At 42.4% G+C, this 23778-nt stretch overlaps 1 protein-coding gene across 1 annotated transcript in view; it reads left to right on the forward strand.

The window, feature by feature from the left end:
- The window catches only part of LOC142661301 (arylsulfatase B-like), a 140155-nt gene that overhangs the window by 102164 nt on the left and 14213 nt on the right, over window positions 1-23778 (forward strand). The window contains exon 6 of the mRNA XM_075838718.1: window positions 7693-7763. Within this exon, the coding sequence (XP_075694833.1) occupies window positions 7693-7763 (71 nt within the window). The remainder of the gene's footprint in view (window positions 1-7692; window positions 7764-23778) is intronic.

A 23778-nucleotide genomic window follows, 5' to 3' on the forward strand; every position in this document is an offset into this window, starting at 1 on the left:
CAATCTCTGCACTTCGTTAATGTTTCTGTGGTAGTTACAGCAGAGCAAGCGTAATCCCGCGAGATTACGCTGTAAATGACAGGTTACAACGAGATTACGCTTGCTCTGCTGTAACTACCACAGAAACATTAACGAAGTGCAGAGATTGTGAATAGACATCCCGTGGAATGTCTATTCGCTGTCTAAACACTTCAGTATCGTTAATGTGTTAGTATAAGACAGCACATAGTGATCTAGCAGGATCCCTATGCGCTGACTAAATGAATGGAGAGAAGTGTATGACGCTGATTGATTGGTCAGCGTCATACACTCCTCTGTACAACGCCCACTTGGTCAATAGTAAAACACGCCCAGTTGTCCATTGAGAAACTCATTAGCATAAAGCTAAAATCGCTAATAACGTGGTGAAAATAGATCATTTTTTTTTCATAAAAAGCACTGCTGTAATCTACATTATAGCGCCGATCTCCTTATGTAGGAGATAGGGCACTTATAATGTGGTGACAGAGCCTCTTTAAAAGCAAATTGTTCTTCAATAACTCTTCCAATCTACATGTATTTGGTCTTGTTATTATCAGAACATATCGGGCTTCCATATTATATAAAAAAATAATATATATATTTTACTTTTTAAAAAATGTAAAAAGGAAAAAATGAGCATTTGTAATTTTAGGTGTGTTTTTTTTTTTTTTTTTTACATCTGGTGCATGTCACTGGGTAACAACACCTATATACATATTTGGCAACTTCTGCCGTCTTTAACGATACCAAATATGTGTGTATGTCTTACACACTGGGCGCAAGGCGGAGCTTACAATGAATGGTGCGCAAACTGGCTTTTGGAGAGCAAATTTTCCAAAGCTGGTTCCATAGCGATCTTTGTGTATGCGACCAGTGTCGCGGTCAAAGTCGCCGCGTAGCCCCAGCCTAAAAATGTACAATACATATATTCATATGATATGAAAGGTATAGATAAATAGGTAGATAGAAATAATAATAATCTTTAATCGTATAACACAAAAAATAAATAAATCGCAATTTAGATCTATCTATCTCATATCTCCCTCATCTATATATCTAGGTATCTATCTATCGTCTGTCTATGTATCTATCTCATATCTGTCAACCAATGTCATATCTATCTGTGTGTATGTATCGATCAGATAGATAGATATTAGATTGTGTGTATCTATATATGTAATATCTATCTATCTCATATATTTCTATCTATCTTTCTATGCAGGGCCGGCGTCCGCACCCGGCGAACCCGGGCAAGTGCCGGGGCCCACTACCCTTGGGGGGGGGCACTCGTCTGCCGGGTGCTGACGCTGCCGTCGTCGCGGCATCACTGTCTATATATGGACAGGGATGTCCGGAGGAGAGGAGTCCCAGGCAGAGCGCTAGTGGCTCTGCTCCGGGACTCCATGTCTGGGGAAGCCCCTGACCGTCAGTGGCTTCCTCAGAGACGGAGTCCCTTAGAAGAGCTGCTTCTTGCGCTCTGCCTGGGACACTTCTCTCCTCCTGACTTCACTGTCCATATATGGACAATCCTGTCAGGAGAACAAAAGGCATCCCAGGCAGAGCGCTAGAAGCGGCTCTGCTCCGGGACTCTGTCTATCGGGGAAGCCTCTGACATCACTGTCCATATATGGACAGTGTTGTCAGGAGCAGAGCAGTGTCCCAGGCAGAGTTCTAGTAGCGCTCTGCCCAGGACTTTGGCTCTGCTTGGGATTCCCCAGAGTACTGGAGCAGAGCCTTTTCTAGCGCTCTGCCAGGGAATTTAGCTCTGCTCCAGACATTACTATCCATATATGGATAGTGATGTCAGGAGCATAGCAGGAGTCCCTGGCAGAGTGCTAGTAGTGCTCTGCCCAGGACTATGGCTCTGGGGTTGCCCCTGAGAACACTGTCCATATATGGACAGTGATGTCAGGGGCTTCTCCTGAAGCGGAGTCCCCAGTCAGAGCGTCAGCAATGCTCTGGCTGGGGATTCCACTCTTAGAGGGAACCCCAAATGCACTACCTACAGGGAGGGTGACGGTGTGGCACTACCAGGGAGGGTGGCTGTGTGGCACTAAATTTATGGGAGTGGCACTACCTGGGAGGGGGGCTGTGTGGCACTACCTGGAAGGAGGGCAGTGTGGCACTAGCTACAGATGGCACTAAATTTATGGGGGTACAAACTGCGGGCCTAACTTCTATATGGGGGCATAAACAGGGCCTAACGTCTATATGGGGGCACAAAGTGACGTTTTCTGCCATTTTACTGCCGCCCTGAGTTCCCCCGCAAAGGGGCCTACTAAGTCTGTCGCCCAAGGGCCCACATAAACCTGAAGCCGGCCCTGTATCTAATATCTATCTATGTAATATCTATCTATGTAATATCTCTATCTCATATCTATCTATCTTCTATATATATTATCTATCTACCTATCTAATATATATCTATCTAACTGATCGATAGATAGAGAGAGAGATCGCTATGACAATTAGATAGCTATGACAATTAGATAGCTATGACAATTAGATAGCTATGACAATTGGATAGATATGACAATTGGATTAATATGACAATTGGATAGATATGACAATTGGATAGATATGACAATTGGATAGATATGACAATTGGATAGATATGACAATAAGATAGATATAACAATAAGATAGATATGACAATAAGATAGATATGACAATTAGATAGATAGATAGATAGATATGACAATTGGATAGATAGATAGATAGATATGACAATTGGATAGATATGACAATTAGAAGATAGATAGATATGACAGAAATATAGATATGAGATAGATAGATACTGTATATAGAGATGGATGTGAGATACTGTATATAGAGATGGATAGATATATACTGTATATAGAGATGGATAGATATATACTGTATATAGAGATGGATAGATATTAGATTGATAGATGGATGATAGATAGATATTACATAGATGGATAGATACTGTATATAGAGATAGATGGATAGATATGAAATAGATAGATGATCGATAGATACTGTATATAGATGATAGATAGTTATATATTTATTTCTTTATTATACACTTTTCTCCCTCTCCTGACAGCCTGAAGTTAGAGGGAGGTGGGTGTCGGGAGGGGACGGGGGTGCCGCGAGGTGGAGGGGTATCGCTGCCAGTCGGGGCGGGGGTGCCGCGACGATGGGGAAAGTATAGTGTTCATTGAGACAGTTGTCACAATGATCACATGACCTCAGAGTCTCTGGGCAGAGCTCCATGATGTCAGCTGTCTAGAGACAGCTGTATCACGAAGCTAAATGTTGCTTCAGACCGGCAAACAGGATATCTTTGCGGGATGTTCTGGAATGGCCCTGCAGAGTTAATTAAGGACCGCCCAGACGTTTATAGTCAATGATGGGCGGTCCGGAAGTGGTTAAGAAAAACTAAAAGCAAAGTAAAAGCTGTCATGGAAAATCAATGAATACATTCACCAGTAATATATCTTGATTCTGATAACTTGCTGCAACGTGATATCACACAACAAAAGGCATTGAAAAAGTCACGTTTAAAGTTTCTTCCACTGTGTATTTTATGCGTTCAGTCAAGATAAACGTGTGTGTGTGTGTGTGTGTGTGTGTGTGTATATGAGGCATGGTCATCGGTGCTAGACTAGCCGGGGCCCGTATTTCAAAAACTGACAACTTTGTGGGGTTCTCTCATGTAATTTTGTCGGGAGTATACCGAGAATGGTGTTCTAAAGGAAAACCTCCAGCGAAACGAGATCCTGTGGACGTAAACAACTCGTCAACGAGAAGGGTCAGAGGAGGATGTCAAGAATCGTTCTGACAAACACTGTGATGGTGCTCTAACTAACGTGTCCGAATGCACATCTCATCGTTCGTTAGCACAGATGCTCTATAACAGCCCATAACCAGTTTGAGTGCCGTTGCTATCTTAGGCCCCATGCCCTCTTCAGTTTTTTCCTTTAGGGTGCTAGCCATTTTTCTGACGGCTAGCACCCTGACCCATTCATTTGAATGGGGCCATGCACACTTCAGTTTTTTTGACGGTCCGTTGCTCCGTTCCGATCCAAAGTAGAGCATGTCCTACTTTGGTCCGGGATTCCGTGACCGTGAGGCCCATGCAAGTCAATGGGGCCGTCAAAAAAAACTGAAAGCACACGGAAGGCATCCGTGTGCCGTCTGTGTGTGACGAAGCCGTTGCCTAGCAACCGCCGGGCGGGCAGTAAAACATAACAGAAATATTACACTAATCGGCAGCCACTTGTCAATCACTGATAGAGAAAAGAGGCTGCTGATTAAAAATAAAATAAACGGTCGTTGTCTTGGTGACGAGTCCCTCTTCTTCCTCCAGTCCGACCTTCCAGAATGACGCGGCAGCCTGTGATTGGCTGCAGAGGCCGCGGCAGCCTGTGATTGGCTGCAGAGGCGGTCACGTGGGATGAAGCGTCATCCCTGGAGGCCGGCCTTCTGACGTCATCCTGACGTGCGTGACCGCCACTACAGACTGTGATTGGCTGCAGCGGCGACATGGATGAAACGTCATCGCTGGAGGCCGGACAGGAGGAAAGTAAGTATTAAATTATTATGTTTTATTTTTTTTATTACATTAAAATTGTATTTTCCAAGCGCCGAGCATGGTACTGTCAAGGGGGCTGAAAGAGTTACCGCCGATAAGTGCAGCCCATTAACTCTTTCAGCACCCTGGACAGTACCCTGCTCGGCGCACGGAAACGGAAACACGGAGTGCACACGGGAGTGCACACGGCCGATAAAACGGACACACGGATCCGTCAAAAACGGCCGTAAAAACCGTGTCTGAAGTGTGCACGAGGCACAAAGGCAAAAGACACCAGTGGGCCAAAGAACACAAAAATTGGATCACTGAGCAGTGGAAAAACATAGCCTGCTCAGATGAATCCATATTTCTGTGGCAACATGCAGGTGGGAGGGTTAGAATTTGGCGCAAGCAGCATGAATTGATGAACCCTTCCTGTTAGGTGTGAACAGAACCGTTCAGGCTGGTGGAGGTGGAATAATGCTGTGACGAATGTCTCCTGGCATTCCTTGGGTACTCATAAATTTGTGGATGGATGCTTAAACAGTTGGGCTTACCGAAGTATTGTGGCCGACCGTTTTCATTCCACCATGGCAGCTATTTATCCTATGGCAGCAGGACACTTTAGCGGAAACTGCGAGAAGCTATCCTGTCCGCTTGGCCTAATATCCCTGCAGAACAATTTCAACACCTAGTGGAATCTATGCCACCACAAATTTCTGTGGTTCTGAAGGCCAAAGAAGGTCCACTGCCCTATTATATGGGTGTCTCTAATAAAGTGGTTATTCAGTGTGTGTGTATATATACTATAGCACTAAAGACATGACAAATTAAATTTGTTTATATATAAAATAGCTAAAAGGTCGCTTCTATATATGGAAAAGCAGGTAAAGATGGGAGGTTTCCATGCGTTTTTCCTATTTTTAGGTGTACCACTATTAGGAGTCCGACTCCTCACAATGTAGAACTGATTTAGCTGTCCCTGTACAAGCATGTGACATAAAGAGTAATTACCAGTGAATCTTTTTCCCTGACTGTTCCATATAAAACCAGGATTTAAATAAAATCAGCAGGACTGCTGCATGTAATAAAGAAAGTAGCAATTTGGCACTCCGATCATTGCTCACTCTTTTAGTCGCTCCCCTGACTTTTGGCACTCATACTGAGTTTTAAAATATTAAGGAAAAATTTACAAAAATTATATAGATGGCAATGAGAAAGATAGAATATTGTGTAACTCCATGTGTTTGTCCATTGCATATCTGAAGATGCCCTAAGTTCACTCTCTCTTTAGTCTACAGGTTGTAAATATGTGTAGTTATCCATTTAGTTCCCATTGCTTATATAGCACCAACATATTACTCAGCGCTGAACTCCTAAATGTACACTGCTGCTCATTTATTATCATTTCAGATCATTTAGATGTTGAAATTTAATCTATGAAGCTCACGTAATTAATATTAGCCACAATTCATCATTTAGATTGTAAGCTCTTTGGGCAGGAACCTCTCTCCCTTTTTGGCTCGTTTGTTCATTTGTTTTAATTATTTGAAATTTTACTTCGCTATTTGTAAAGCGTGAGTAATGTGTTGGCGCTATATCAGTGGCGGATTAAGTAGACCATACACCCTGGGCTGTTTCCCAAACTTGGGCCCCCCTTCTCCACCGCCCTACCGCGCCGTGTGCTAGCATTGAAAAATAGGTGTTACAATTCCCCTTGTCAAAGGACTGTGTCCCAACATACTGACAGTCTTCACCCATCGCTGACTGCATCACACTGTTTAGGGACACATCCTCCTGACAAGGGGAATGGTAACACCCATTTGTCTATTAGTCCTGGACTACACCAAGACTTTTTGTGGAATACAAGAATTTCTTATAACAAACATGTCAGGAAAGGTGACTGATTCTCTCTCAGTCCAGTGACTCACAGCTTGCTTCTCAGATTCTAGTCGTTCTTTTTCTCTTTACTTCTCCATCCGGTCCAGACCTCATGACGACTTCCCCCGGCCACAACCCATTTCTGCAGAATTCGCCACTCCGATGTCTTCAGCTCCTCACTTTTCCAACATTTCCGCATCTCTAAAGGAAGAAAGACATCTCATGGTGCCACATATGCAACATACATTGCGTCCCTGAGTATAATACCATATACTGCTCTTCTGAATATAATCCTACCATACACTGCACCCCTGAATATAATATTACTGGGCACTGTGCACCAGAATACAATTGTCTCAAGCACTGTAAAGTAAATCACAATTCACTGTTGAAAGTGCCACACATAATGCCCAGTGTGGATAGTGCCTCCTGTAGTTAGTGCTACAGTGCTCCCTGTAGGAATTGCCAGACATCCCCAGTAGATAGTGCCACAGTACCCCCCTGTATATAGTTCCACACCCCCCTATAGATAGTGCCATAGTACCCCACTGTAGATGGTGCTACACCTCCCCCAGTAGATAGCGCCATACCTTCCCCTGTAAATGGAGCGCCACACTGGGCTGTCCTAATTCCGACACCGTCCTCTTCTCAAGAAATGCAGACCTAGTCTCTTCTGACCAGGCTTCATCCAGCGGAGCAACGCAGGTGGTGCAATGACATCATTCTGCCGCCTGCATCACACAAAAAAACACAGAATGGGAAGGAAGGGAACCGATAGTTACCTTGCCTCATCAGCTGTCAATTGTCTCCCCGTCCAAAGAACACGGAAACAATGGAGTCCTATGTAAGGCCTTGTCACAGGGGCTCTCTGCTCCATCTACAAAGCAGTTTTGTCACGTGTTTTTTGCTGTGATTCACAGCAAAAAAACTTGACAAAACTGCAATGTCGTTTTATTCTTTGGTTGGCCATTGTGCCCCTGGCTGCTGCCCTATATGGACCTATGGGGATCCGCTATTGCGCTATACAAATATTATTATTACTATTATTATATGATGGTTTGTATAATTATTATGGTTTCTATGCACTGCTACGTGTCATTTTCTTCAGCTGAGTTTAAAAATAAAAAAGTGCCTAATGGTTTACTGTCAAGCCAGTTATTTCCTAAATTTATAACAAAGGAAGCTTTAAAATAGAAAATGCAATTAGCAGATGTTAAAAAGAGAATAATGTTTTACTTTTCTGTTTTTAGTGAAGGAAGCCCATCCCCCAGAGTTGAGCTGCTGCATAACATAGACCCTCTCTTTGAGGATAACTTCCCATGTAAGTAACCTATTTCTTTCATTCTTCAGAACTTCAAAAAAGGAGAAAACAATTCTGGCTTCAATGAAGAATGTATAGGGTTAAGGTTTGAGGGCTGGATAATTTCAGGAACAGATGACATAACCATAGATCTTGCTAAGATTCACTATCAGCTAATATATTGCCCTAGAAATTCTGCTACTGCTCACCCTTTGACCTTATTTAATCCTCACACAGTCACATTAAAATTGGAAAAACCCTCCTGAAAATGTAACTTTTTTTTTTTAAAGTCAATATAGTTGGTGCATAACTCAGGTGTGTGTGTATTGTGATTTTTATTATTTTTTCAAATCGCAGTTTATTAAAAATTATTAGTTTTTGCGTTGCACGTCTATGTATGCTCTATACAAAGAAGCTACAAAGCTCCTCTGTAAGCTGACTCCGTCGGTGAGCTCGACAGACGCCTCGGCTGACCGCTCCTGTGTGCGGCTAACACACAGAATTACCCTAATATCAACCAAATCTAAATTAAGCATTGACAGCAAAATCTGAGGGGTTAACTGGCCGGGTTCGCAAAGACCCCTATGTGTAGCAACCAGAGAGCAAGTATTCCCTGTAAATTGATAAGGAAAGGGGATAATGTGAACAACAGTCTGTTACTCCTCAAGTGCGGTCATCTGATGCCGTACAGGGGCAGGAAAACGATCACAGATTCTCCCCGCACCCTGTGTGCTGCCAGAATTTCCCTGCTGTCCCCCCTCTCCTCCACACAGGCTAAAGTGAGAGCTGCAAGTACAGTATATGCAGCTGCCACTTTAAACATTTCTAGCTCAGGCTACATTGTTGCTAGATCCGCATTTTGACTTTAAAACAAGTTGTATTCTAGTGGCAGCTGTTGCCTTTAGAGTAAAAGCTACTGCTGCAGCTACCTGGGACCTCCACCGATCAAGAGCATGGAGGTCCCGAGTCCCCTGTTTGAACGGAGTGGTGGTCACACGTGAGCGCTGCTGCTACATTGATTCTCTAAGGGATTTCTGTATCTAGCGAAGTACATCGCTTGGCTGTCTCCGGCAGTCCCATAGAGAATGAACGAAGCGGTAGCGCGTATGCGTTCCCACAGCTCGGTTCAAACGGGACTAGGGACCCCCGTTCTCTTGATGGGTGTGGGTCCTAGCAATCAAACACTTTTCACCTATCCTGTGTATAGGTGATAAGTTTGTTAAGGTGGGATAATCCCTTTACTATAAGATGATTGGCCTTCATGTGCCAATCTATTGGCCATGTAAACTGCATACAACAGCTACATTTTTCTTCATTCATCCCTGAGATTTGGAATACCTGTTGCTTGTGTGAAAATGCTCGATCATAGGGAACAATAACGTAAAAAATTAGACAAAGATATAGTCTTTGCTGTAGGGCTAGGCTGGAAATCAACTCCGAAATCATGATTTCTATTGTTGAATAAGTCCATGTGAATCATATTGCGATATCACATTTCTTGCCTTTTTAACGTAGAAAACTTGAGGGTCATCCACAGTGGCATTTACATCTGTGTGGCTGTTTATCATTACACACATCTAAAATACCCAAAGCATAATGGAAAATGCTGCGATGAAATCACTATTTTTACCAACTGTTAAATAAACTTGTGAGCTCGATATGAGGATTCTCTGCTTCCTGTGGGATAGTCCAACAAGCATAACATCATTTCTCATTGTTCCTAATAAACATCACATAGAAGGATAAACATCCCCATACAGGATCTAGATAATGAGATTCTTTGAGAAGGTTCAAGACTATACACTGGCTGCTAAGATTTTTACATGGCGATGATGGCAGAAAAAAAATCACCCTTCTACCCGTGTGTGTAATTTTTCCTGGTGTTTTTAATTTTCTTTCCATACGTTAATATCTTGAGCTCCTATTTACGTTGGACTTGTCTACACACACAAAGTGAATTCCTTGGTTTGGCTTATAGCTGCCAGTTTTGTTATGGCCACAATTCCCTGTCCAGGGATTTCCTTTCTCCCAGTGTTTACAATTGACCTGCCTCCTGCTGAGTCTTGTATGTTAAAAGATGTTGACATCAATCCATACATACAATCAAAGCTCTATGTTGGAGTCATTCCCAATAGATTGCTTTAGGAAAAATGAATTCTGTTGAAAACTTGAAAAAAAATGTGGATATTACCCAAGTCTCAAATAGAGCTGTTAATGGGAAAATGTCACCAAGTTTAAACTTGAAGATCTTTCCAGACTGCTAGTTTAAAATCTAAACTAAGTTATGTTGGCAAATAAAACGTGAGGCATATTTAAGACCACTTTAAAGGTATTTGACTCAAGCCATTATGTTTGGCAATTCCTTATCCCCTTCGGACAATCCCTTTTTGTTAGAATGGTTCACAATAAGCTGAACACAGGGTATCGTGCTGCTGGGGCACATAGTAATCTGCTCTGATCTGGGGGGGGGGGGGTCTGGGATCAAGTATTTAATCCCTTGCCGACATTTGACGTGTACGTCATAGTTGGGAGGGTGAAGTTTGAAGTGGGCTAATTTTATTGCCTCCCAATAAAATAGACTAAAAAAACTGATCAAAAAGTCACATGTACCCAATTGCTACCAATAGAAGATACAGCTCGCCCCACAAAAAACAACCCCTCACACAACTCCAACGGAAAAATAAAAAAAACTATGGTTCTCAAGAAAATGGTGAGCCCAAAAATTTTTAGAAAATAGGTTTTACTTTGTAAAAGTGGTAATATATATAAAATAAATTAAATAAATTTGCTATCGCCATAATCGTAACGACCCGCTAAATAAAGTCACGTCATTTTTACCGCACGGTGAACATTGTAAAATCAAAAGGCGGAATCGCTGTTTTTTTTTCCCATTACCCTACGAATAATTTTTTGTTAATTTCCCAGTACATTATATGGTACATTGCATTTGAAACTACAGCTCCTCTCACAAAAAAACACTCCCTTTTATACGGTTATGTTGATGGAAAAGTTAAAAAGTTATGGCTTTTGAAAATGCAGGGGAGGAAAAAAACAAAAATGCAAAATGGCTGCGGCGCCAAGTGGTTAATGTTCTCTTGGTAATCAAGGATCACTGACCTAATGTAGTAATATCACTACAACATTTACAAGCAAACTGAATATTCCTGTCCTGTCCATTATCTAACACAAGAATATAGGCACATAGTCCCATGTCAAGACTGGAATTTCATATGGTAATTAAAAAATAAATATATATATTAATAAACTTATTTCAGTAATTCAATTCAAAAAGTGAAACTCATATATTATATAGATTCATTACACACAGAGTGATCTATTTCCAGCATTTTTTTTTCTTTTAATGTGAGCCCAAATTAAAAAATGATTTTTAATACCAAAATGTAAACGTACTGAAAAGTATGTACAGTATATGCATTCAATACTTGGTCGGGGCTCCTTTTGCATGAATTACTGCATCAATGCGGCGTGGCATGAAGGCGATCAGCCTGTGGCACTGCTGAGGTGGTATGGAAGCCCAGGTTGCTTTGATATCGGCCTTCAGCTCGTCTGCATTTTTGGGTCTGGTGTCTCATCTTCCTCTGGACAATACCTCATAGCTTCTCTATGGGGTTTAGGTTGGGTGAGTTTGCTGGCCAATCAAGCGCAGTGATACTGTGGTTATTAAACCAGGTATTGGTACTTTTGGCAGTGTGGCAGGTACCAAGTCCTGCTGGAAAATGAAATCTGCATCTCCATAAAGCTTGTCAGCAGAGGGATGTTACGCTTACTGGTCTATAATTACCCCGGGAAGACCTAGAGTCCTTTTTGAAAATAGGCACCATATTTGCCCTGCGCCAGTCCCTTGGCACTATACCAGTCACTAGAGAATCTCTAAATATTATGAAGAGGGGGACAGAAATAACTGAACTAAGCTCTTGAAGAACTCTAGGGTGTAACCCATTTGGTCCCGGGGCCTTGTGTACATTTATTTTGTTTAATTTAGCTTGGAACATCTCTACATTCATCCAATTCAGTATATCAACTGATATATTAACAGCACTGGCACTGGCTACATCAGCTGCTCTTTCTTCAGTTGTATATACAGAGCTGAAGAACCCATTTAGTAACTCAGCCTTCTCTTGATCCCCTGTGACCAACTCCCCATTAACACTATCAAGGGGTCCTGCATGTTCAGACCTTGGCGTTTTTGCATTTATATACTTGAAGAATTTTTTGGGATTTGTTTTACTATCCTCGTCCACCTGCCTTTCATTTTGTATTTTTGCTGATTTTATTAAGCTTTTTATAATTTACAAAGGCTACAGCTGTACCCTCAGATTTGTATTTTTCAAATGCCCTTTTTTAGTCATTGCCCTTTTTACAGAAGGTGTAAGTCATGTGGGGTTTCATTTTAGTAGTTTATACTTGTTACCTATAGGAATACATTTTGCACTATAATTACCCAGAGTAGATTTTAAAATCTCCCATTTGTCATTTGTACCATTATTTGACATTAGTTCTTTCCAGTCTATTTCCTGAATTGCAGCCCTCATCCTGGGGAAATTGGCTTTCTTAAAATTAAATGGTTTTTGCCCTCCCAGCCTGTGTTTCTTTTTTACAGTATAGGTAAAATATAACTATATTGTGATCACTGTTACTGAGGTTTTCACGAACATTGACATTCCCAACAAGCTCTGCATTATTAGAAATGACTAGATCCAACAGAGCTTCACCTCTAGTCGGGTCTTCCACAAACTGGCCCATAAAATTTTCCTGCAACAGGTTGAGGAAATGTCTCCCCTTTGCAATTGAAGCCGAACAATGACACCAATTAATATCCCGGTAATTAAAATCTCCCATTATCACTACAGTACCCGCCTGTGCAGCCTGCTCCATCTGTTTATATAGCTGAACTTCCATCTCCTCAGTTATATTGGGGGGGTCTATAGATTACACCAAAAGTAATTTTTTCAGTGTTTACCTCCCTTTGTAATTGCACCCACAAGGTTTCAACCTCCTCACAGTCTTCACCCTCTGTCTCATTCACACTCGCCTTCATATCACCCCTCTCACATACAGACATACACCACCGCCTTTCCTGTTTGTCCTGTCTTTCCGAAACAGTGTAAAACCCTGTAGATTTACAGGCCAGTCATGAGAAGAGTCTAGCCATGTTTCAGCAACACCAACTATATCTATATGTTCCTCCAGTACCAAGGCCTCCAGCTCCCCCATTTTGCTTGCTAGACTTCTCCCATTTGTGAACATACGCTTTAACTTGCCTTTAAAGAGTCTCTGTCACCACATTATAAGTGGCCTATATTGTACATGATGTGATCGGTGCTGTAATGTAGATTACAGCAGTGTTTTTATTTAGAAAAACAATCATTTTTGACAGTTATGACCTATATTAGCTTTATGCTAATAACTTTCTCAATGGACAACGGTGTGTTTTACGATATGGCCAAGTGGGCGTGGTACAGAGGAGTGTATGACGCTGACCAATCAGTGACCAATCAGCGTCATACAGTTCTCCCCATTCATTTACACAGGACATAGCGATATAGCTATATCTCTATGTGCAGCCACATAAACACACTGTAACGTTACTGCAGTGTCCTGACAATGATTATACATTACCTCCAGCCAGGACGTGATGTGTATTCAGAATCCTGACCACTTCTCTGCACTTGTCTGTGATTTACTGCATATCAGGCGTAGTCTTGCGAGATTATCCTGTAAACTGACATTCACAGCGAGATCTCGCTGTGCTGTGCTGTAGTCTCACACAGACGCTACAGAAGTGGTCAGGATTCTGAATACACATCACGTCCTGGCTGGAGGTGATGTATATTCATTGTCATGACACTGCAGTAACGTTATAGTGTGTTTTGTGGCTGCACATAGCGATATAGCTATATCGCTATGTGCTGTATAAATGAATGGAGAGAAGTGTATGACTCTGATTGGTCAGCGTCATACACTTCTCTGTACAATGCCCACTTGGCCATATAGTAAAACACGCCCAGTTGTACGTTGAGAAACTCATTTGCATAAAGCTAATATAGGTCATAACTCCGTCAAAAATTATTGTTTTTCTAAATAAAAAACACTGCTGTAATCTACATCACAGCGCCGATCAGATCATGTACAATATAGGCCACTTATAATGTGGTGACCGAGACTCTTTAAATGTTTCACTTACAGTATCAGAAATGTGATTATTTGGGCATTTTTATTTTCATTGCTGTTTTGTAATGAAAGGATCTCCTTATCTTGTTGCCTAGTCCTCTCCCCACAGTCTATTTCTCTCCTCCTCCTCCCCCCCACCGATATAGTCTGACCTCTCTCTAACCTAACTACCCCTTTATTTTCTACATTGACCTTCCTCCTCAGCCCTAGTTTAAATACTCCGCCACCCCAGCTAGAATTCTCTCCCCAGCACAGCGGACCCCCTTCCATTCGGGTGCAAATCTGCAGAATACAGTTTGTACCCCAATGAAAAGTCAGCCCAGCGCTCTAGGAACCCAAAGCCTTCTCCTCTACACCAAGACTTCAGCCATGCATTTAAAGGGAATGTGTTGTTAAACAATTAGTGTGTGGGTGATTAAACATTGTTCTAATTTTATTTATTTTTTTCACGAGTCAGGAAATATTATAAATTGGATTCTAATTTATAATATTTCCCATTGCTGGTCACTAGATGGAGCAATTCCCAAAATTGCAGCATTGCATGTGGTAAAGCAACCACATTGCTTTATGCTGCAAAATTGGGAAAAAATCCCTCGCTCTAGTGAGCTCTCAGAATCCCCCCCTCCTTTATCCTGGCTAGTGTCGGGAGAAACGAGGGGATTGAACGGTCTAACCTCCTACACTGTGTGTCGCCATTTTTTGAGCTAACACACAGTGTAGTAAGTTAACATACACTAGTAAACACACACTGAAACACGAACATACATAGAAATCACTTACTTGCTCCAGTCGCCGTCCGCTCCGTCTGCTGCCGCTGCTCCAAGTGCACAAGTCCGGAAGCCGCGACCGGAAGTAGTAATCTTACTGTCCGGCCGCGACTTACGGTCCACAGGAAAATGGCGCCGGACGGCGCGAATTTCAACTTGGACTGTGTGGGAGCGGCGCATGCGCCGTTCCTACACAGACGGCGTACACCATAGTGGATGGAACGGGCCCCGTTCGCATTCCCTATGGGACTGTAGCTGCCGTATTCCATGTCTGTATGTGTCGTTAATCGACACATGCAGAAATGGGAAAAAAAAATGGCAGCCCCCACAGGGAAGAAAAAGTGTAAAAATAGAAAAAAGAAACACACAAATAAATATAAACGTTTTTAATAAAACCCTAACATAAAACTGATATAAAAAAAAAATTCTTGGTGACACTATTCCTTTAACTCCCTGAGTTCCCGCTGTCTTTCCTGTGATGCGCATGGCACAGGCAGTATTCCTGAGAATCCTACTTTGGAGGTCCTTCCCTTCAGCTTGTAGCCTAGTTCTTTAAAATTATTCTTTAGTCTCCTCCACCTACCATGTATTCTGCCGTTGGTTCCCACATGGACCACGACAGCTGGATCATCACCAGCCCCTGCCAGAAATTTGCCCACCCGATCCACCACATGCTGAACCCTGGCACCAGGGAGATGGCAAACTATTTGGTTGAGGCGTTCTTGGCGACAAATTATTTTATCCGTCTTCCCGATTATAGAATCCCCTACAACTACCAATTGTCTTGCCTTACCTGCATTACCATCCCGCCGACTACTAGCTGGGCTGTTTCCCTGGCTGTTAGGCAGATCAGTATCCACTAGGGCTGCCATTTCTGAGACTGACACCCTCGCATCATCACCCAAATTGGCAATTTTGCTTGGAATATCAGAAACCGAATTGGCCTTCCTTTTCTTGGACCCCTTTCTACTGCCCCGAACTACAGTAACCCAACTACTTGCCTGATCTTTTTGACCCATGTCTTCACCCTCTAGATCAGGGGTCTCAAACTCGGCCAGGTAAGTGGGCCGCATATAGAAAAAATGGGAAGTTGATGGGCCGCATTACTTTCAAATTTGATACAATACAAAATTATTTTTAATCAATTAGTTATTTGAACTACTATAAACTATATTACTTTAATAATACCGCTAGGTTTAAAATTTGAGATATTTCTCCACGTGCTTATTTCAACAATCCAGCTTTCCAGTTTAAGTGTCACTAAATGCAGTCCGGCGGCTCAGTTAGCACACATGTCAAGATTGGGCAGCCCCTTTTTAGATGCTGCCGCAGTGCCCTCTGTGGATGCTGCCACAGTGCCCTCTGTGGATAATGCAACACACCCCTAGATAAGGCCACAGTGCCCTCTGTAGATAAGGCCACAGTGCCCTCTGTAGATAATGCAACACACCCCTAGATAATGCCAGTGTCCTCTTCAGATACTGTCCCACCCCCACTTGTAGATAACGCCACAGTGCCCTGTGTAGAGGCTGCCGCAGTGCCCTGTGTAGAGGCTGCCGCAGTGCCCTGTGTAGAGGCTGCCGCAGTGCCCTGTGTAGAGGCTGCCGCAGTGCCCTCTGTAGAGACTGCCGCAGTGCCCTCTGTAGAGGCTGCCCCAGTGCCCTCTGTAGAGGCTGCCCCAGTGATGTCAGGGGCTTGCCCAGAGCTGGAGTCCCAGGCAGAGCGCTAGTAGGCTCTTCCTGGGACTCCAGCTGTGCTCCTGACATCACTGGGACTCCTGCTCTGGGGAAGCCCCTGACATCATTGTCGATGTATGGACAGCGATGTCAGAGGCTTCCCCAGAGTCCCGGAGCAGAGCCGATAATAGCGCTCTGCCCGGGACTCCGCACTGGGGAAGACCCTGACACACTGTCCATATATGGGCAGCGATGTCAGGGAATTCCGCAGCATCCCAGAGCAGAGCCTATACTAGCGCTCTGCCCGGGACTCCGCTATGGGGAAGACCCTGACACACTGTCCACATATGGGCAGCGATGTCAGGGAATTCCACAGAGTCCCGGAGCAGAGCCTGTACTAGCGCTCTGCCCGGGACTCCGGCTCTGGGGAAGCCCCAGACATCGCTGTTCATATGTGGACAGCGATGTCAGGGAATTCCACAGAGTCCAGGAGCAGAGCCGACACCAGCGCTCTGCTCCGCAATGGGCAAGACCCTGACACACTGTCCATATATGGGCAGCGATGTCAGCGAATTCCACAGAGTCCCGGAGCAGAGCCGACACCAGCGCTCTGCTCGGGAGTCCGGCTTTGGGGAAGCCCCAGACATCGCTGTTCATATGTGGACAGCGATGTCAGGGAATTCCAGAGTCTCGAAGCAGAGCCGATACTAGCGGCTCTGTGTCCCGCGGGCCGCAGATGACAGCCCCAGGGGCCGGCCGCGTGCTTGAGACCCCTGCTCTAGATCTACCCCACTAACTGCTTGTTCCATCAGCAGCATGCTCTGCTCAAGATTGTCTATCGTCCTTAGTGTTGCATTCTGCTCCTACAGATCTCTAATGCAAGCTTCCAGGTGACCAACATGCTCACATCTGCCACAGAGGTATTCACCCTTGAACTCCGGCTCCAGTCGTGCATACATATGGCAAACTGTGCACTGAAGAAAACCTCCAATCTTGCTGTCCATTATCCCATTTACAAAAAAACAGTGAACAATTGTAAAAGTAAAAGATGAGTACTTACAGGACCTTTTAACTCCGGTTTTATAACTCCACTTATATCACAAGCCACTATCTTATGAGCGACAATGTGGAACACAATAAGCGTACACAAATGTACGCCATGTACATACAGGTTGATGATATGTGTGTGTCAGGCTAACAGCAGTCTGCGTAACTTTCTTTATAGTCTACAACTTCAGAGAGCAATTACAGCTACATACTGCTAGTTTAGTTTGACCACCAAATGAGACCTTTAGCCATAAACGACCGCATTCTGGACCCACCCAGTCTCGATGACAGAGACACATGTTGTTATAAAGCAGCTGACAGCATTCATAAGGGAAGTTATATACTATGTTTGTACCTCCAGTAAAATTTCTCCTGTAATAATTTCTGTTAGAACGTAAATCCACAGAGGCACAAAGTTTTACTGCATAATTACTTGGGGTAAAATAGTCTGTTTTTTATATATATTTATAATCCGAATCATTTCACTGAGCCCAGAATAATGGCCAAAGCCTCATCAATCGCTCAAATGCAGGATCCAATTACCTCTTAAAAGATAAAGGTCAGTTCTATTCTTCACTTTTTATTTATTTCAATAAAGTTGCAGACAGTCACTGGGCTCTGCATAAAATTCATTATAACCATAAAGTTTCAAAAGGTGACAAAATATCTCTTTAGTTAGATTGCGGAAAAGGAAAAAAATATTTCCCGTTTGTTCAATAATTCATAACCAGAGTTGAGATGTAGATAGTTAAAAGGAGATAACTCTGACTGTAGATAAGTTCTCAAATTATCCTGAAATGACTATGGAGTGAAAACAAAATGTAACCTTAAAGGAGCACTAAAAACCTAGAAGTCAAGGGAGACAAAAAATAGGCCAGAAATCGGGTAGATAAAACGGACGTCTAAACTCTCTCGATTCTGGCCTGGGGACTAGCTGAGGGGGCACTGGTCTCCCACTGCATGAAGTTTCCAACTGCAGCAAGCTGTCTCTCCGCCAAATATTGCAAAATAATGTAAGCAAAATAGATGCCTCCTGGAAAACACATATAGGAGATTTAAAAAAAAAAGAAATTTCCTTTTAATGACCACAGAATTTTACGATGGTATTATGATGGCTGTAAAAAAAATAACTTACAGCCATCAGACACCCAGAAGAGAAGGCAAAGTTGCTGCATGATCATCATAAAGAAACTGGTAGTGGTCCTGAAGTACAAGCGAATAAAGGAAACTTTTAAATATCTTATCAGAGAAAAATGCCTCTTTCTCCACTTATCAGGCTTCACCTTCCCCCTCCTAACTTTTCACTCAGAATTCACTGCCTTTTCTGTCATTTCAAGAGGAGGGATCAGGTTACAGCACCCATAGAAGTCTATGGAAAGGGGAGGAGGAGGAAGAGCAGGAGCAGAGTGAGAGAGATATAGACATGCTGCAGCGGCTCCCAGTGCTGGATTCACAGCTACACTTCTCATTATGCTGTATAATGTCCATGTTGCTTAAGCTTCTGTATATGTGATAAATAGATAGGAAAGCAGGATTCTCCTTTTCTATGAGCAGTGCATAGAAGACATTCATCTCACTTAGGCTCAACACCCATAGCTCAGGGAAAACTGAGAATTCGAGAAAGAGCCTGCAGAGGAGAAAATTGCCCAAAAATACCATATACAACTCCTATATTAGGCAGAAATAGTGTTATTCCTCATGTACACACAACAGCTAGGCACCGTCTAACTAGGGACTGTAATATATCAAAGTACAGTAAATAGCACATGGTGAAGGATGCTAATATATAATATCAGTCCAGTTCTTTTCACAATTTAAAAAAAATTGGTAGCTGTGAGCAGGGAGATTTAACGGCACCCTGCTCTATTTATTTATCTATTCCGATGCAGCGCCATAAAAATGCCTATGCATTGGAATAAAGCCCGTTAGTGGCCGCCGTAAAAACACTATGGGGCGGTCACTAATGGGTTAATAATAGAGTAACACTTCTCAGATGTAATTGCGCTCTATCACTTATATTGACCCTAGTGAAATTCATCACTTGCACTGCATACAGCTGAATCTTTTACATTCACACTCGTCTTTTTAAATACGTGGTGTTCAGTTTTGTATGCAGTATTGTTGTCAAAGACATCATGGACATTTCCATCTGGAGATTCTCTCTGCCAGGGGAAGAAGACTTTCCAGCCCGACCGGGAAAGGAGCGTTACGAGATCTGTGCGCTAGGCATCAATGTCAATTGTCAATGTTGCTATGAGTAGCATTTACAGCAATAATATTTATGGTGACACGAGTCACCAAAGTAAAATCGTTGATCTTCTCGTTCATTCGCACTGGTCAATTATCTCAACGATGGTTTAGAAACAAGCTAACGGTGACAATAATTGCCCAGTGTTATTAGCCTAAACTCTCCTTTTTTTTAAAAATTTGTGAACAAAAATATTAGCAACCACCCTTCTCTAATGTTCTAAATGGTCTATTCATAATAATTAACCCTTTCAGGACCAAGGTCATTTTGGCCCTTGAGGACCAGCCCCATTTTTTCAAATCTGACGTCATTTTATATGGTAATAACTCTGCAATGCTTTTGCCTATCCAAGCGATTCTGAGATTGTTGTCTCATGACATATTGTACTTTATGTTAGTAGAAAAAATTGGTCACTAAATTCATAGCTTATTTGTGAAAAACACCAACATTTAAAGAAAATTTGCAAAAATTATAATTCTAATTTTTAATGTATCTACTTGTAAAACAGATCGTAATACCACACAAAATTGTTGCTAATTAACATCCTCCATATGTCTACTTTTATATTTGCATTGTTTTTTGAACATGATTAGATTTTTCTAGGACGTTACAAGGCTTAGAACTTTAGCAGCAATTTCTCACATTTTCAAGAAGATTTCAAAAGGCTATTTTGTAAGGACCAGTTCAGTTCTGAAGTGGCTTTGATGGCCTTATGTACTAGATAGACCCCATAAATAACCCCATTTTAAAAACCACCCCTCAAAGTATTTAAAACGTCATTCAGAAAGTTTCTTAACCTTTTAGGCATTTCACAGGAATTAAAGCAAAGTAGAGGTGTTATTTACAAATGTAATTTGTAACAAAAAAAAATTCTGTAAGGCCTCATGCACACGACCGTAGCCATGTGCACGGCCGTGATTTTCGTGTTGGCCGGCCGCGGAGTGACACCTGCGAGCCGCCCCGCAAATCGCGGGCCATGCACATGGCCGCGTGCATTATTTCCTATGAGCCTGGACCGTGGAACATGGCTGTAATAAGACATGTCCGTTCTTTCTGCGGTCCAGGCTCCTGGGCCATGCACGGACCGTGGAAACCGCATGTCAGGTTTGAAGAGGTCTTGTGGTGCCAAAACAGTGGAAACTCCCCAAAAGTGGTTTTGGAAACTATACACCTCATGGAATTTATCTAGGGGTATAGTTAGCATCTTGACCCGACAGGTCTTTTGCTATATTTATTGGAGTTTGTGAAAATGAAAATCTACTTTTTTTTTTTTCTGAAAAAATATAATTCTTTTTTTTTTTTTTACAAGGAATAAAGAATAAAAAGCACCCCAAAACTTGTAAAGCTGTCTCGTTGATCAGCGCTCATTTACACGGCCCGCGTCTGGCCATGTAAGAGTACCTTAAGTCAGATGAAAACCTGCCGCCTAAATGACCAGCTTCCAGCATTGCTAACTTTGTTTGCATTAGAATCTGATCATAAACCCCTTGTGATCTGTGACTTAAAAATATATTCTGCTTACAGCCCGCCAGCTAGAAAGCCAAGAAGTATAGATAAAAGCATGACACTTATCTTCAGTTCTCTTCTTTAGAATACAGTACATAAACTTCTGCCTAATTCTAGAAATATTCAAATTCTTTCTTGTTTTTTTCGTCTGCAGGGGCTTCCTTCGTGGTGTCCTTCCATGAACGCCATACTGGTTCAATGTTTTTCTAATAGTGGATACATGAACATAGGTTTTTGCCGTTTCTAGAGTCTCCAGTAGGTCTTTTGCTGTTGCCCTTGGGTTCTTTCTAACCCTTTTCAGGATTATCCATTGTGCTCATGGAGTAATTTTATTGTACGCCCACTCCTAGGGAAAGTATCAATAGTCCTGTATTTTCTCAATTTCTAGACAAAATGTCTAACGTGGGTTGATGTACACCCAGATCTTTAGCAATGCTTTTGTAGCCTTTTTACGTCTTCATGCATCTCTATAACACGTCTTCTGAAAGTTTTTTGCCTCGAAGCATAGTTAACACTAACCAATCTTCCCTGAGAACAGATTTGTCAGTAACCAGGCTTTGTGTGCCTTTATTTAATGGACAAATCACCCGTGTAACTCACACTTACATTGTGGAGATGAGATTGTATCACCTATCCACAGGATAGGTTCTAAGTGTTTGATTGCTGGGGGGCCCCACCCCTGGAACTCTTCACTGATCACAAGAACGGGGGTGCCAAGTCCCTGGGTAATAGCTCCATTTATTTTCTATGGGACTGCCGGAGATAGCCGAGTAGAGGTGGCGTTCCCAGCGATCAAACTTAATCACCTAATTGATAAGTTGTTTGGGGGGGATAACACCTGTAATTGAAACATCTTTTGCTAATTGTCTCTTGGAGAAGTCATTAACACAGTGGTTCACTTATTTTATCTCCCTGCGTTGTTAATGTGCTCAATAAAATACATAAACAGTCCAACTATTTGTGTGGTATTAATTTAGTTAGATTGTATTTGTCTATACATGTGACTTAGAAAACAATCAGACCACATTTTATTAGTAATTAGTGCAGAAATCCAGATAATTCTATAGGGTTCACTTGCTTTTTCATGCAACTGTATATCATTCTTACTGCAGCTATACGGAATAGATCCCAATGAGAGGTGGCGGAGGAGAACATAATCCTATGTTACTTGTCATTCAACCTCTAAAAATGATCAATTGTGCAGATCATCATTATATCATTGTGCTTTCAAAAATAAGTAATACACTTGAAGATGAATTACAAGGTTATATTTCACATTTCAAGCTTGTAACTAATTTCAGAAAAGGAGGTCCTAGAGCAGTCGCATGTTAACTATTTGGACATTTCTTCAGGCCATGATTTGCCCTTTAAGTATAAATATATACCCACATCCCAGCTGATTTATAAAGACCATCAATCTGGCCACAGAGCAGAGGCAAGCAATGCACCCAAAACACTTCTCATTGAGATATCTGATTCTTGTGGTCTTCAAATAACATGTTCATTGAAGGAAACCAAAGACTTTCAACTTGCGCCATAAAAATGGATCAGGATCTCAGACAGACATTCTGTTTAGATCCTGAAAAGCAGTAATTGTATTATAGGGACTCTGAATTTATAGTGCTTATCAGGACATTTTAAAAGCAGGGCCATAAACAGGGCTAAATTAAAGTTGGCAGAGGACCCTGGGCACAAAGTTTAGTGTGGGCTCCCATACCACCTCTGTGACCCAGATCCCACCTGACTTCCTACCACAGCCTTTTTATAAGAGCGCTGACTATACATGCACTTGGCACTCCACAATGAACTCTACGGGAGTAATGGAGACAGCTGAGGCAGGGACTCCCTTAGAATTCAATGGAGAGAGCCACATGCATGTCTGGCCACGTTTCCATCTCTTTTTGGCTGAATAGGATTGCCAAATGGCTATTAGGGGTCCCCTGTTTTCCTCAGAGGTGAATATCCTAGAGGTGAGCATTGAATACAGTACCTATATAAATAGAGACCATCGTAAGTAGAAAATGCTAGGCCCCATAGCAAATTTTTGAAAGCCCGTGTGAAACTATATCTCCCAGTGTGACCTGGACAATGGTAAAGGTTTCCTGGGAGTTGTTACTACAGTTTTCCTACCAGTTGAGTTCAGCTGCCTATTTCTTTTTTGCACAAGGAGGCTGGAGTAGTTAGGCCCCATGCACACGACCGTGCCTGCGATCACTGTCCGCGATTGCGGGCACGGCCGGCCGACGACTGCCACCCGCATTTTCGGGCTGAGCTCCCATACAAAATATGGGCGCACGGCCCGCAAAATGCAAAAGGACGGACATGTTCCATAATTTTCTAAACGTTTCTACGGTACGGACACCTATCCGTAGCGTTACGGAAAGGTGTCCGTGTTCAATGAAAGTGAATGGGTCCATTTTTGCGGTCCGCAAAAACTGAGGTTTTTTACGGTCGTGTGCATGGGGCCTTACTGGAATATGCAATTGCCTATTCGTGAAAAATGATGCTATTTTCTAATATACTTTGTGTATCAATTGAATGAGAGAACTTCTTGCAGAGCCTATAATGTAAATAAAAGGAGGCTGGAAGAAGAAATAAAG

Source organism: Rhinoderma darwinii, chromosome 1, assembly GCF_050947455.1.
Source record: "Rhinoderma darwinii isolate aRhiDar2 chromosome 1, aRhiDar2.hap1, whole genome shotgun sequence".
In the NCBI taxonomy this organism is placed as follows: Eukaryota; Metazoa; Chordata; class Amphibia; order Anura; family Rhinodermatidae; genus Rhinoderma; species Rhinoderma darwinii.